The sequence below is a fragment of the Oncorhynchus gorbuscha genome, linkage group LG10, assembly GCF_021184085.1.
Source record: "Oncorhynchus gorbuscha isolate QuinsamMale2020 ecotype Even-year linkage group LG10, OgorEven_v1.0, whole genome shotgun sequence".
Classification (NCBI taxonomy): Eukaryota; Metazoa; Chordata; class Actinopteri; order Salmoniformes; family Salmonidae; genus Oncorhynchus; species Oncorhynchus gorbuscha.
In genome coordinates, this window is record NC_060182.1 from 69254398 (window position 1) to 69270424 (window position 16027).

A 16027-nucleotide genomic window follows, 5' to 3' on the forward strand; every position below is an offset into this window, starting at 1 on the left:
GAAATAAGAATAACACGAGAAAGTAAGCTATATACATTTAGTAATTGCAGATAGTCAGTGCAGATGGACCATGGGTTAGGGTGGGCATCCATTGCCTATCTGTTTAAATGTCTCAGTGCCTGGAGTCTTTGGTTGTTCAAAAGTCTCAGAGCTTGGGGATAGAAGAAGTCCTCGAGCCTGCTGGTCCGAGACCCAATGCTCCGGTATCAGGAGAACAGTTCACGGCTGGGGTGGCTGCAATCTTTGGACATTTTTCGGGCCTTCCTCAGACACAGCCTGGTATGTCCTGGATGTCCTTATATGCAAGATCAGGGTTCAGGATATTAGCTCCTGAAATACACCAAATAATCTGAGAACCATAGTGCATATGCAAGTTACACCACTTCATCACATCATTGCAGATTGATCTTCTTTTGACAATTATAGCATTCATTCATGGCGTTCACCATTATTTTCAATGAATCTGATATACATGTTCTTGCATAACCCCTTCTGTACTCATGCCAACACCTTCCCTATTTTCTTAGCAACAGAAATGTGTACATGGGGGTTTGACTTGTGTAATGCTGAAAACCTCCACAGTAAATTGGACACTTTAATGTTTCCTGCAATTAGGCCTAACCATAAGAACTTTTTGAAATACCTACCACTTCTCTGCAAATGGTCCTTCCCATTCATCACGAGTCAATATAAGCACACCATTATTTGGAGTGGTATGCCTGAACCCTCCAAAATTTGCCTCATCTGACAAAACACACTTCTGTGTATCCTCGCTTATTTCGATGCTGCTCATTTGATTCAGTTTTCATAGAGCTTGCTATTTCCTCAGCTGATTAATCTCTAACACAACTTTCTGTCTCTTAGTGGTAGTATTCATTCCCAATATCTTGGGTGTCTGAGAATATTTTTTGCTTTATGAGTAAGCCGAAATGTATTCCACATACAGTGATTCACATTGTGGCCAATGGAATGGGTGGACTCAAAGAACAGCAACACTCCTTATTAATCCAGTAAGACTCCGTATTATTCAGTGCACCATGAAATGACACCATATATACATTATACAAAGCCCGCTGAGTATTGCCTACAATACGTTTACTGCGCCACCTAGAATAATTTCTGCTCTATAAGCCAATATGCATTTCAGTGTTTTACATTTGGGGCATTTATTTGACATTAAAACATGTTTTAAATTGAAAAAGTAATGCAAATGTTACTTACATGAATCACTGTTAATGTTTAGACAAATATGTTTTATATATAATAAATAAAGATTTATGGTTTTTAAACACTTTTCTACTATTACATGGGGACTTTTATTTAGACCCGGAAGTACTTGTTTAGTGTTGCTGACGAGACGCTGATTTTTATGGCCACTTTCCTCGTGGAATAAGCCACACTCGTTGAAAAGTACCTAACTCTCAGTCTACAGAAACATGTCTAAACTAAAGTCGTTTCGTGTATTTTTAAATGAGCGTTTAACGGTGGCTGCTGTGGAGATTTTCGGGGCAGCTGAGAAAACGGTAGTGGAGTACCAGGAGGAGAATGATCGTCTACGGAGACTGCTGCGGATCACACCGGAGATAAAACTATATAGAATAGGTTAGTATAACGGTAGAGCTACTGGCTAGCTATAGTTCTACTCAATTGATAAACTGTTTTGGCAAACGGTGATCACCACTATATCAATTGTTAAAGACGTTATCTACTGTAACTTTTACCATACATTGTTTTGTCACGAAAAACTGATTTTAAATAATGTACAGTTGCATTCAGGCATGTTTAAAGGCTGCTTAAATGATAACTAGATCTGCAATGGTCGATATGCAATTTAATCTGGGGTGCTTTCATTACGACAGAACATTGTTCAACGTTGAATTCAACTGAAACAATACGGTATTTGGGCGTAATATTTAGTCCAAACAGTTGCAAAGCCCAACGAAAATGAACGATTCAATTTGACAAATTCAGGTAGGTCAAATTCCCGCCCAGTTTCGTTACCTTTGCTTCCGTTTATGAAACGTTCTGCAACAGAATCGGCGTAATGACACCCGAGTTGAAGAACTGTGATTATTGTGCCCCAGAGGGCGATTGTGTATGGTGTGTTGCACGAGTTTTGCGATTTGAAATGATCACACCCATATTGATTAGGTCACACCTTGCCGCCCAATGGGAGCAAACATACCTCAAATGTTGTTAATGAATTGTGCTCACCGTTTTGGGGAAACGTGTTGCTCAGTACAAACCATCACAAAACGTAGCAAACAATGAATTGAACGGAACACACCTCTTTACTTAAATGTATTTATTTTTAATTCACCTTTTATTTAACTAGGTCAATAAAGAACAAATTCTTATTTACAATGACTGCCTACACCAGCCAAACCCGGACGACACTGGGCCAATTGTATGACACCCTATGGGACTCCCAATCACAGCCAGTTGTGATACAGCCTGGATACGAACCAGGGTGTCTGTAGTGACACCTCAAGCACTGAGATGCAGTGCTTTAGACCGCTGCGCCACTCGGGAGCCAATAACATCTGCTAAATATGTGTGTGACCAATAAATATTTATTTTTACTTGCATATGCATTGCAGCTTGGGTGGTGTGGTAAGTTAACCTACCTTTACTTTGAGATACTTCATTAATTCTCAACTTGCACTGATGTCTTATAAATATGTGTTTCCAGTTGCAGGTGTAACTCCGATAGCCAGAGAATGTTCAGAAAAGTATGAAATCCACCCCTTTCATCAAGTGAGAAAAGTCCTTTTGCATATGTGTAAATCTTGGTCTACATATGGCCACCACTGTGTAGCTTAGAAATGACTAGTCCCAGCAAAGATTTTGGGTATTGTGAGATGTCGGGCAGCTAAAATGGCAAGGGGAACATCACACTCGGTGCAAAACAGGGCTTTTATATTTTTCTGAATATTCTCTGGTTATCAGAGTTACACCTGCAACTGGAAACAGGAAAGTTAAGACACCAGTTCCTTCCAAATTGAGAATGAGTGAAAGTATCCCCAAGTATGGTTGGTTGAAAGATGTTGTAGCTTATGTATGCACACATGACTGTAAGTCGCTTTGGATAAAAGCGTCTGCTAAATGGCATATATTATATTATTATTATTATATAGCTTATTGTCAACATAGCTGTGGGAAGTAGGAGTCTTGCAGCACCCCCTGAAAAATCTGGGGGGTTTTTCTTCCCAAAAGTCATTAGCCTTTACTAGTCCTGTATTAGCTGATCATAGCACAGCAAGCTGTCTGTGGTGCATAAAAAAAGAACACAGCAGCACATCAATCAGCGATGTTTGATGTCAGGGACAGATAAAATACAGATAATTTTACGCTGGAGCAGAATTCCACTGTCTGATGCAGCACTTTTTAAAAATTGTCTGAAAAGTTATACATTGTCGTAATCGACATGTTACTATAGCTGCGTTCTGTCTGTAAAGGGTTGATGTAGATAACTTCATTGCCCGGCACTAGCGGTCATACATACAGTACCAGTCAAAAGTTTGGACACACCTACTCATTCCAGAGATTTTCTTTATTTTTAACTATTTTCTACATTGTAGAACAATAGTGAAATCATCAAAACTATGAGAATACATATGGAATCATGTAGTAACCAAACATTTTTTTTTAGCTTCTTCAAGTAGCCACCCTTTGTTTTGATGACAGTTTTGCACGCTTTTGGCATTCACTCAACCAGCTTCATGAGGTAGTCACCTGGAATGCATTTCAATTAACAGGTGTGCCTTGTTAAAAGTTCAATAGTGGCATTTCTTTCCTTAATGCATTTGAGACAATCAGTTGTGTTGTGACAAGGTAGGGTTGATATACATAAGAGCCCTATTTGGTAAAAGTCCAAGTCCATATTATGGCAAGAACAGCTCAAATAAGCAAAGAGAAACGACAGTCCATCATTACCTCAAGACATGAAGGTCAGTCAATTCGCAAAATTTCAAGAACTTTTAAAGTTTCTTTAAGTGCAGTCGCACAAAAACCATCAAGCGCTTTAATGAAACTGTCTCTCATGAGGACCACCACACGAAAGGAAGACCCAGAATTACCGCTTCTGCAGAGGATAAGTTCATTTGAGTTAATAGCCTCAGAAATTGCAGCCCAAATAAATGCTTTGAGTTCAACTAACAAACACATCGCAACATCAACTGTTCAGAGGAGACAACGCAAATCAGGCCTTCATGGTTGAATTGCTGCACAGAAGCCACTACTAAAGGACACCACTAGGAAGGAGAGACTTGCTTGGGCCAAGAAACACGAGTAATGGACATTAGACCGGTGAAAATCTGACCTTTGGTCGGATGAGTCCAAATTTGAGATTTTTGGTTCCGGCCACTGTGTCTTTGTTAGACGTAGAGTAGGTGAACGTTGAGCTCCATTTGTGGTTCCCACTGTGAAGCATGGAGGAGGAGGTGTGATGGTGTAGGCGTGCGTTGCTGGTGACACTATCTGGGATTTATTTAGAATTCAAGGCATACTTAACCAGCATGGCTGCCACAGCATTCTGCAGTGATATGCCATCCCATCTGGTTTGCGCTTAGTGGGACTATCATTTGTTTTTCAACAGGACAATGACCCCACACATATCCAGGCTGTGTAAGGGCCAAGAAGGAGAGTGATGGAGTGCTGCATCAGATGACCTGGCCTCCACAATTACCCGACCTCAACCCAATTGAGATGGTTTGGGATGAGTTGGACTGCCGAGTGAAGGAAAAGCAGCCAAGAAGTGCTTAGCATATGTGGGAACTCCTTCAAGACTGTCATGAAACTGGTTGAGAGAATGCCAAGAGTGTTCACAGCTGTCATCAAGGCAAAGTGTGGCTACTTTGAAGAATCTCATATATACATTTATTTATATTTTTTACTAATTTGTTTAACACTTTTGGTTACTGCATGATTCCATATGTGTTATTTCATAGTGTAGAAAATAGTAAACATAAAGAAATCATTGAATGAGTGGGTGTGTACAAACTTTTGACTGGTACTGTATGTCCCTCTTTGCCGCAGATGACCACACAGCTGGGCGGTAGTCCAGGTGCGACAAATCTAGGGCCTGTAGGACCTGTCTGCTAGACTGAGATGTCAAGAAGGCAGAGCAGCGCACTGTCATGGACAGACGTCTTCCCATTTTTGCAACCATTGAGTCTATGTTTTGAGTATGACAGCTTGCTATCTAGGGTGACACCCAGGAGTTTAGTCTCCTCAAGTTGCTCAATCGCCTTATTATTCAATAGTAGATCTAAATTAGTTTGAGCGAGTGATTTGTCCCATTTGTGATTTGTTCGAGGCCACTGTTATGTAGGTCATAGAGCTAAAATTCACATGTATAATTCTTCTATTTAATTCTGTGGTATATAGCTTAAACCTCTTCTAACCCTCTCCTTCCCTCCAGACCTGCAGCTCTCTCTTTCTGTCTCTGAAGAGGGGGTTCCCTCTGAGCAGCAGCACTGTGAGCAGGAGTGGAGCCCCAGTCAGGGGCAGCAGGATCCAGAGCCCACGCAGATTAAAGAGGAACAGGAGGAACTCAGGACCAGTCAGGAGGAAGAGCAGCTTCAAGGGCTCTTTGATACAAAAGATTCCGTATTCACTCCTCCTTATGTGAAAAGTGAACTTGATCAGGAGGACCCACTTCACAAAGCCAAACTAGCTGAATACCCAACTCTCAGTCGACTGAAAATGTCTAAACTAGAGTCGTTTCGTGTGTTTTTAAATGAGCGTTTAAAGGCATCTGCTGCTGTGGAGATTTTCAGGGCATTTGAGAAAATGATAGCGGAGTACCTGGAGGAGAATGATCGTCTCCGGAGACTGCTGCGAATCACACCGGAGATAAAACTATGTAGAATAGGTACGTATATATACCTACTAATATCTAACTACAGTTCTACTCAATTGATAAAACTGTTTAGGCTTTCAGTGATCACCATTTCAAAAATGTTCAACACCCACACCAGTAGAAATCCACTTTTGAAAGACGATCGCCAAAGCTTACCCGTGATGTTATGCAACGATTTTAAGTCAATAAGTCATCGTTTGAGTCAAGGTATGATATACAGTGCCTTCATAAAGTATTCACACCCTTTTACTTTTTGTTGTGTTACAGCCTGAATTATAAATGGATTACATTGAGGTTGTCACAGGCCTTGACACAATACCCCATAATGTCAAAGTGGATTTATGTTTAGACATTTTTACAAATTAATAAAAAATGAATAGCTGAAATGTCAATAAGTATTCAACCCCTTTATGGCAAGCCTAAATAAGTTCAGGAGTAAAACAAATCCCACACTGAACAAGTCACATAAGTTGCATGGACTCTCTTTGTGCAATAATATTTTAGAGTTGAATGGCTGTGATAGAACTGAGGATGTATCAACAACATTTGAGGTACTATACAATACTAGCCTAAATAAGAGCGAAAAGAAGGAAGTATTCTGCCCTTGAGTTGCGTTCCCATGCAAAACTAGACAGATAGCTAACAACTAAGTCTTCAATAAAACTCCCAAGGCGTGACTTTTCTTGAATGAATATTGAAAACGTTTATGTTGTGAAACTGCAAAATACAGAAAAGAATATACTTTAGTGTTCAATTCACACCGACATACTGTAGCTGTACATTAAACATTTGAAGTTGCATAATACAAAGCACGTGCTAAGGTACCATGCATCTGGCATGATGCCAAACCATATAGCTAATTGTTAACCATATGGTAATTGCTCCTTTCATTACTCTAATAATGTATAACCATCTATGTAGAATAACAAAGCATATTACACTAGAAACAGTAACAAAACTACAGTATTGTATATTTTACAATTCGTTTGCATGACGCATGAGCAAAGTAATACAGCTAACGACATACACAAAAGGCATTGCAATTTGTGAGTAAATGCAACCAACATTGATATGTAAGAAACTCTATCAATAACAAGATTATCATCATTAGCTAAATGCTTGAATCGAACTTACAAACAAATATTTTTCCAAGGCTGAAGCGTGACAAGAAATAACTACATTGAAAGATCTGCACCGTAGCGTTGTCTGTAGCTGCTTCTATGCGTGCAAAACCAATTCTGAACTTCCCGTTTGCGTTGTCTTTCTAAGTACCAGAAAGCGCCACTAGGGGGCAAATAACACCATTGAACACAATGAAAATCCAATTTAACCATTGTAATAAAATAATCTGTTACCTTCTAACAGGATGGCAGCACAGGAAGCCTGTACAGAATAAAATAATATTCCAAAACGTGGATCCTGTTTGCAATAAGGCACTAAAGTAAAACTGCAAAAAATGGAGCAAAGAAATTACCTTTGTCCTAAATAAAGTGTTAGTGTTATGTTTAGGGAAAACACATCACTGAGTACCACTCTTCATATTTTCAAACATGATGGTGGCTGCATCATGTTATGGGTATGCTTGTCATCGGCAAGGCCTAGGGAGCTATTCCCTAGCAAAATCCTAGAGGAAAACCTGGTTCAGTCTGCTTTCCAACAGACACTTGGGGACAAATTCACCTTTCAGCAGGACAATAACCTAAAACACAATGTCAAATATACACTGGAGTTGCTTACCAAGATGATGTTGAATGTTCCTGAGTGGCCTAGTTTTGACTTAAATCGTCTTGAAAATCTATGGCAAGACCTGAAAATGGTTGTAGATCAGTGATCACCAATCAATTTGACAGAGCTTGAAGAATATTTAGGAGAATAATGGGCAATCCAGGTGTGCAAAACGTTGAGACTTACTCAGAAAGACTCACCGCTGTAATCGCTGCCAAAGGTGATTCTAACATATATTGACTCTGATTGTCGTGAATACTTATTCAATTAGATATTTCTGTGTCTCATTTGCAAAAATGTCAACTTGTATTCACTTTGTCATTATGGGGTATTGTGTGTGTAGAGGGGTGAAGAAAATAAATACATTGAATCAATGTTCAATTCCGGCTGTAACACAACAAAATGTGGAATAAGTCAAGGGGTATGAATACTTTCTGAAGGCACTGTACTAGGGTTTAAAGTCACATCAGAACTACCCACTTTGTGCAAATCCATGTGAATGCGGTGTCTTTTCCTACGATATGATGTAAAAATGTCAGCCTACGTTTTGTTTCAGGACTGGGTTTTATTTAGATTTGAGTCATTTAGCAGACGCTCTTATCCAGAGTGACTTACAGTTATAGCATGTGTCTTAAGATGGCTAGGTGGGACAACCACATATCACAGGTATAGTAAGTAAGGCGGGAGTCAACATCCAAGCTGAGATATCTGCCAGGCATGCAGAGATGCGTGTCACCACCTGGGTGTCCGGGGGGGGTAGTAGAGTGTCATCCGCATAGCAATGATAGGAGAGACCATGTGAGGATATGACGGAGCTGAGTGACTTGGTGTATAGAGAGAGGGCGGAGAGCCTGAGACGCCCAGTGTGGAGAGGAGAATCTGATCACAGTTCACAGTGTCGAAGGCAGTGGATAGATCTAGGAGGTTGAGAACAGAGGAAAGAGAGTCAGCGTTGGCAGTGCAGAGAGCCTCTGACACAGAGGAGAGCGGGTCTCGGTTGAGTGACCCGTCTTGAAGCCTGACTGGTTATGGTCAAGAAGATTGTTATGAAAGAGAACGAGAGTTGATCAGAGACATCACGCTCAAGTGTTTTGGAGAAGAAAGGAGGGATACAGGTCTCTAGTTTTTGACGTCAGATGAGTCGAGTTTTGGTTTCTTGAGGGGAGTGACTCCGGTGATTTGAACTCCGAGGGGACGCAGCCAGTGGTCAGGAATGAGGGAATTGAGGAATGGGAGAAGGTCTCCGGAGATGGGGTGTCAGGGTCGAGTGGGCAGGTTGTCGGGCGGCCAGACTTCACTACTTGCAGGATTTTATTTGGAGAGGGAGGTGAGAAAGAGGTCAAGGCATAGTGTAGTTCTATGCGAGTGGGACCAGTGGACTCAATAGGCAGAGTGAATGATGAGCGGATGTCGTCTACCTTCTTTTCAGCAGGACATGTTTTTGCACCTCCAAAATGATCATAATCGATTGGATAAATTGTCCATTTTCAATTATTTTTGTAGCTGGTTTGTATTAAAAATAAATATGTGATTAATTTTACGAATGGTATAATTGTGTTATATGCTCCCCAAGATGAATGGTTTTGACCACTCAAGTTTTGCTTCACTGCACGTTCCACAGCTTTCAAGGAACTTAGTTACATGTCATTTGCAGCATGCATGATCATGAGCAAAGTCATTATAGCCTATCATATCACTTCCCCTGTGAGAACCATGAGCACAGGCTGACTTGAATTTGCTGTGCCGAAGCCTGCCAGCAGCCTACCTACCAAAGGTTGCACCGTGTCCATTACATTGTAGAAAAACGCATATCGGCTATCTTTCAATAGTTATCGATATTTTTATATATACGGTACCAGTCAAAAGTTTGGACACACTTACTCATTCAAGAGTTTTTCTTTATTTTACTATTTTTTTACATTGTAGAATAAGTGAAGACATCATAATTATGAAATAACACGCATGGAACCATGTAGTCACCAAAAGTGTTAAACAAATCAAAATATATTGTATATTTGAGATTCTTCAAAGTGCGAGATTCTTCAAAGTCACAGGAAATAAAACAAATATTCAAAACTCCTTGCACACAGAACACCCATCAATGCCTTGATGACAGCTTTGCACACACTTGGCATTATTTCAACCAGCTTCATGAGGTAGTCACCTGGAATGCATTTCAATTAACAGCTGTGCCTTGTCAAAAGTTAATTTGTGGGATTGCTTTCCTTCTTAATGCGCTTGAGCCAATCAGTTGAGTTGTAACAAGGTAGGGGGGATATACAGAGGGTAGCCCTATTTGGTAGAAGAACCAAGTCCATATTATGGCAAGAACAGCTCAAATAAGCAAAGAGAAACGACAGTCCATCATTACCTTTTAAGACATGAAGGTCAGTCAATGAAGGTCAGTTAACTGCAGTTGCAAAAACCATCAAGTGCTATGATGAAACTGGCTCTCATGAGGACTGCCACATCAAATGAAGACCCAGATTTACCTCTGCTGCAGAGGATAAGTTCATTAGAGTTACCAGCCCCAGAAATTGCAACCCAAATAAATGCTTCAAATACATCTCAACATCAACTGTTCAGAGGAGACTACTTGAATCAGGCCTTCATGGTTGAATTGCTCCAAAGAAACCACTACTAAAGGACACCAATAATAAAAATAGACTATCTTGAGACAAGAAACACCAGAAATGAACATTAGATCGATGGACATATGTCCTTTGGTCTGATGAGTCCAAATTTGAGATTTTTGACTCCAACCGCCGAGTCTTTGTAAGACGTGAACGGATGATCTCCGCATGTGTGGTTCCCACCGTGAAGCATGGAGGAGGAGGTATGATGTCGCTTTGCTGGTGACACTGTCTGTGATTTATTTAGAATTCAAGGCACACTTAACCAGCAAGGCGACCACAGCATTCTGCAGCGTTACGCCATCCGATCTGGTTTGCGCTTAGTGGGACTATCATTTGTTTTTTAACATGATAATGACCCAAAACACACCTCCAGGCTGTGTAAGGGCTATTTGACCAAGAAGGAGAGTGATGGAGTGTTGCATCAGATGACCTGGCCTCCACAATCAACTAATCTCAACCCAATTGACATGGTTTGGGATGAGTTGGACTGTAGAGTGAAGGAAAAGCAGCCAACAAGTACTCAGCATATGTGGGAACTTCTTCAAGACTGTTGGAAAAGCATTCCATGTGAAGCTGGTTGAGAATGCCAAAAGTGTGCAAAGCTGTCATCAAGGCCTTTGCCTTAATGTGGCTACTTTTGAAGAATCTCCAACATAAAATATATTTTTGAGTAACACTTTTTTGGTGACTACATGAGTTCATATGTTATTTCATAGTTTTGATGTCTTCAATAATAATTCTACAATGTAGAAAATGTTTTTTTTTAATAAAGAAAAACCCTTGAATGAGTAGGTGTCCTAACTTTTAACTGGGTCTATATGTACACTACCGTTCAAACGTTTGGGGTCACTTAGAAATGTCCTTGTTTTTGAAAGAAAAGCACAAAAAAATGTCCATTAAAATAACAAAATATTTATCAGAAATACAGTGTAGACATTGTTAATGTTGTAAATGACTATTGTAGCTGGAAACGGCAGATTTTTTTTATGGAATATCTACATAGTCGTACATAGGCCCATTATCAGCAACCATCAGTCCTGTGTTCCAATGGCACATTGCATTAGCTAATCCAAGTTGATCATTTTTAAAAGGCTAAATGATCGTTAGAAAACCTATTTGCAATTATGTTGACACAGCTGAAAACTGTTGTTCTGATTTAAAGAAGCAATAAAACTGGCCTTCTTTAGACTAGTTGAGTATCTGGAGCATCAGCATTTGTGGGTTCGATTACAGGCTCAAAATGGCCAGAAACAAAGAACTTTCTTCTGAAACTCGTCAGTCTATTATTTTTGTGAGAAATGAAGGCTATTCCATGTGAGAAATTGCCAAGAAACTGAAGATCTGGTACAACGCTGTGTACTACTCCCGTCACAGAACAGAGCAAACTGGTTCTAACCAGAATAGAAAGAGGAGTGGGAGGCCCCGGTGCACAACTGAGCAAGAGGACAAGTACATTTGAGTGTCTAGTTTGAGAAACAGATGCCTCACAAGTCTTCAACGGGCAGCTTCATTAAATAGTACCCGCATAACACCAGTCTCAACGTCAACAGTGAAGAGGCAACTCCGGGATGCTGGCCCTTTTGTTGATGTTTATCAACTCTGCGCGGAAATTCCCAACCACAATTTGTGAATATGTATAACTACCCATCCTTCTCTCTAGGACAGGAAATTATGTTGAAATAGTGCCGACAACTTCCTCTGGGCAGGTCCTTTTAAGAAGTCATTTTTTTACTTTCACCATGAATAGATAAAAGTAGCACAAAAGTGCCAGTACTTTCTCTTGTTTGGACAGAATTGTCACATTTTGTCTTTTGACAAATGTTGCATAATATTATTTTAGAACTTCCTCTGACGATTCTCCGGATAGTTCGTCCTTATGATGCCCTTCAGACTCAAATGCTACATTGGAGCCATAAAGGTCCCCTTTGACTAGCTGAGGATGGTGATTTGGTCAAGTGTGAAACGCTCTATCTAGAAACAATTGATTGTGTGTACGACAGCATATTGCCTATATACAGCAACTTCGCCAAGCTATTGAAGAGGAGGGGGACAACATTCCACAATAAACCGTCTGACCAGCTGTATGCAAAGGAAATGTTTCCCTCTGCATGAGGCAAATGGTAGTCACACCAAATACTTACTGGTTTTCTGATCCGCTCCCCTACTTTTGAAAAATAGAGTATCTGTGACCAACAGATGCATATCTCTATTCCCAGTCATGTGAAATCCATAGATTAGGGCCTAATTTCTGACTGATTTCTTAGAAATGAGAAGTTGTTGCATATTGCATTTTAGTTTTTTGTTCAGTATAGATAACTTCTGCTCCTCCACTCCTTTCATCCAGACTCCCTGCAGCTCTCTCTTGCTGTTTCTGAAGAGGAGGTTCCCTCTGAGCAGCAGCGCTGTGAGCAGGAGTGGATCCCCAGTCTGCAGCAGGAGGACCCAGGGCCCACACAGATTAAAGAGGAACAGGAGGAACTGGGGACCAATCAGGAGAAAGAGCAGCTCTTTGATGCCGAAGACTCCATATTCCCTCCTCCCTGTGTGAAAAGTGAATGTGATCAGGAGGATCCACTTCAGGGCTGGACTCTTCCCCAAACCCAGACTGTGGCGAATAGAGAGAGTGACACTAAATCAGTGGAGCTCACACCTTTTGTAACAGTGACTCACATAAAGGATTTCAAAATTCCCTGTGACCCTCCAGATTATCAAAACAATGGCTCCAGCCACAGCTCAGCCGAAAACTGCGACCCAGTAGGACTTGACAGCAGCCCAAAATTGCATCCTAGCCCACTATTGGATCCAAACCTATCAATGGGGGAACATTATTCCAAACTTAGCAACATGTCTAAAAAAAAACACCGCTGCCATGACTGTGGTAAAAAGTTTGCTCTGAAACCAGACTTGCAGAATCATTTGACTCTCGCCAAGAAGAGACTCGGCGAATGTCAGTTTTGCAAAAAACGCTACAACTCCACTTGTGAACTGAAGACCCATGTCCGACTCTGTCAAGGTGGAAAACCCTGCACCTGCCCTGTGTGTGGCAAGACCTTCAAAGAAACAACATTTCTGTCCAGGCACATGAGGAGTCACACGGGAGAGGAACCATTTAGCTGTGTTGACTGCGGTAAAATCGTCAGTCTCAAGCAACTCACAAATGTGGAAATTCTGGACATTTTTGTCAATTCTGACAATGAGTCTGAGTATGAAACAGATGAATCAGATTCTGACAGTGACAGTAAGGAGCTGCCGCCAAACCTCATGGGCATTGAGAACCCTGAATCTGAGGACCCCTTGACCATCGACAAAGTCCCAGGTCCCTCTGAAGATGCTGGTGGTGATGGAGGCAGACCAACAGTGGGTGAAGTACAGGAGGTCTGTGGAAGCTGGAAGGCCACCAGCCATTTCACCCCTCCTGGCCTTGCTGTTGGCTTTGATGAGTCCCAGTCTGGAGTAAAAAGCCCCTTGCCAACTCCCTCTCCAGCAGAGTGCTTCAAGCTGTTTCTGACAGAGAAGCTGGTGGGAGACATAGTGGAGGAGACTAATCGCTATGCCTTGGAGCTACAGGAGAAGAGAGAGCCAGGAGTGAGGGGGAAACTCGCTAAATGGGTGACAACCACAATTAGTGAAATGTATACCTTCCTAGTGACAGTCCTTCTCATGGGAATAGTGAAGAAGAACTCTCTAAGGGATTACTGGAGCACAGATCCTATGTTTGCAACTCCCTTCTTTGCCACCCTCTTTTCCCAAGATCGCTTCCTAGTCCTGCTGCGATGCCTGCATTTCGTCAACAATGCTACTGCCAACCTAAATGACCCCTTACACAAAATAAGAACTGTTCTTACCAGCCTGACATCTGCATTCAGTCAGGTCTTTATGCCATACAAGGACTTGTGCATTGACGAGTACTTGATGTTATGGAAGGGTAGGCTGGCATTTCGTCAGTACATTCCCTCCAAAAGGCACAGGTTTGGGGTGAAGTTCTTTTTTTTGTGCGACGTGAAGACAGGATTTGTCCAGGACATTCTAGTTTACACAGGGTCCACCACTGACGTCCAACATTATGAGGGGCTTGGGGTGTCCGGGTCCGTGGTGATGACCATGCTGGCTCCTCATCTCGGGAGGGGCCACACTTTGTATGTGGACAATTGGTACAGCAGTCCAACACTCTTCCAGCATCTGTTCTCCAACAGCACAGGGGCCTGTGGCACAGTCCAATCAAGCAGGAAGGGGATGCCGTCATTTGGAAGCAGGAAGATGCAGAGGGGGGAGGTGGAGTTCAAGGAGAACGGTCAGCAGCTGGCAGTAAAGTGGCATGACAAACGAGACATCCATGTCCTCTCCACTGTCCATACAGCAACCATGTCGGCCACAGGGAAGTTTGACCACCTGACGGGAGAGAGACACATCAAACCAGACTGTGTGCTTGACTATAACCGCAAAATGGGGGCAGTGAATAAGGCATACATGATAAACCGCTTTGTGGCATGCGCCTGGAAAACCACCAAGTGGTATAAGAAGATATTTTTCCAACTGATCGACACTGCTGTCCTCAATGGCCACATAGTTCACCGCCAGCTATCAGGTGAGATAATTAATGAACAAGGTTTTTTAAAATGTTACATACAGTTCACATACAAGTCACATTGTTCCATTATGCAATTATATTGACAATATCTCTCACCTACCCACTCCTTCATTCTCCCTCTTTATCGCCCCCATAGGTGAGGTGATTACCTACCAAAAGTACAGAGAGAACCTCATGAGAGAGCTGCTGGAGGAGCACCACACCCCTCGGCGTCCACCCACTGGGGGCCGTCCTGCTGCAGACAATCCCTTACGCCTCAATGCCCGGCATTTTCCCTCAAATGTACCTCAAACTGCTGCACAAGGTAGTCGTACACGGAGGCACTGCAAAGTCTGCCTTTCCAGCACCAGGAGGAGGAAGCAGAGGAAGTTGACAAAGTACATGTGTGTACCTTGTGACATACCCCTGTGTGTTGCGCCGTGCTTTGGGGAGTACCATACGCTCAAGCACTATTGAGCACATCTGCAGCAATTACTGACTGACTGAATTGAAAGGTGACCTGCCATGATACAATGACTTTAGGGGTGGGGATGCAGTTTTTGTTCAACCGCTACGTGAATATTGAATTATGGGCTAGGCATGTTTGTAATGAAATGACAGTTGTCATAGTTTTTCTTTCATTTCTCCCTCCAGTAAAACTGTAAAGAAGTGTATGTTCAAAGAATATGTTGTTAGAATACAAAAGCTAGCCTCACTCTTCATGAACAAAGATGTCAGCAACTCCACTTCCAGTGATGTTGGCAAATTACGTTCAATGTTGTTTGTTTCTGAAAGTAAATAATATAGATGAATGATTAGTAATTACAGTAGAATATCAGGAGTTAGCAATAAAACAACATTACAATGAAGTAACATTACACTGCAATAAGAATAATAAACTGCATTTACAACATGACATGTATAAATGCACCAGTAACTCAATAGCTCCACAAGGGGGCAGGGCAGAGATATGTTTAACTGGCCAAATAAATACACAGGCCTGGTCATGAGGGCATCTTCAAAAGGGTACAACACAAGCTTATACTTCTCTGACGTGATTAGCAGTTTTTTACAGAACTAATGGAAGAATGTACATAAGCACAATTGAGTATAACACCATAAAGGTTATGCAATTAGTACCTCGCATGTCGGCAGTTATAAAGGAATAGACAGAATACATATTGCTCCATACATGCATATCTTGTGCTACAGTTGAAATGAGTTAAAACGATAATA

General features: G+C 41.5%; 1 protein-coding gene across 2 annotated transcripts in view; it reads left to right on the forward strand.

The window, feature by feature from the left end:
* Nucleotides 1-15707, forward strand: part of LOC124046434 (piggyBac transposable element-derived protein 4-like) — a 36765-nt gene extending 21058 nt beyond the window's left edge. The window contains exons 1-4 of one of the 2 annotated variants that reach the window (XM_046366790.1): nt 1332-1602; nt 5423-5875; nt 12569-14809; nt 14949-15707. In XM_046366790.1, the coding sequence (XP_046222746.1) occupies nt 1437-1602; nt 5423-5875; nt 12569-14809; nt 14949-15268 (3180 nt within the window). In that variant the 5' untranslated portion in view covers nt 1332-1436 and the 3' untranslated portion in view covers nt 15269-15707. Of the gene's footprint in view, nt 1-1331; nt 1603-5422; nt 5876-12568; nt 14810-14948 lie in introns of those variants that run through there. The other variant, XM_046366792.1, reaches the window with a different exon arrangement.
* The last annotated feature ends 320 nt before the right edge of the window (nt 15708-16027 follow it).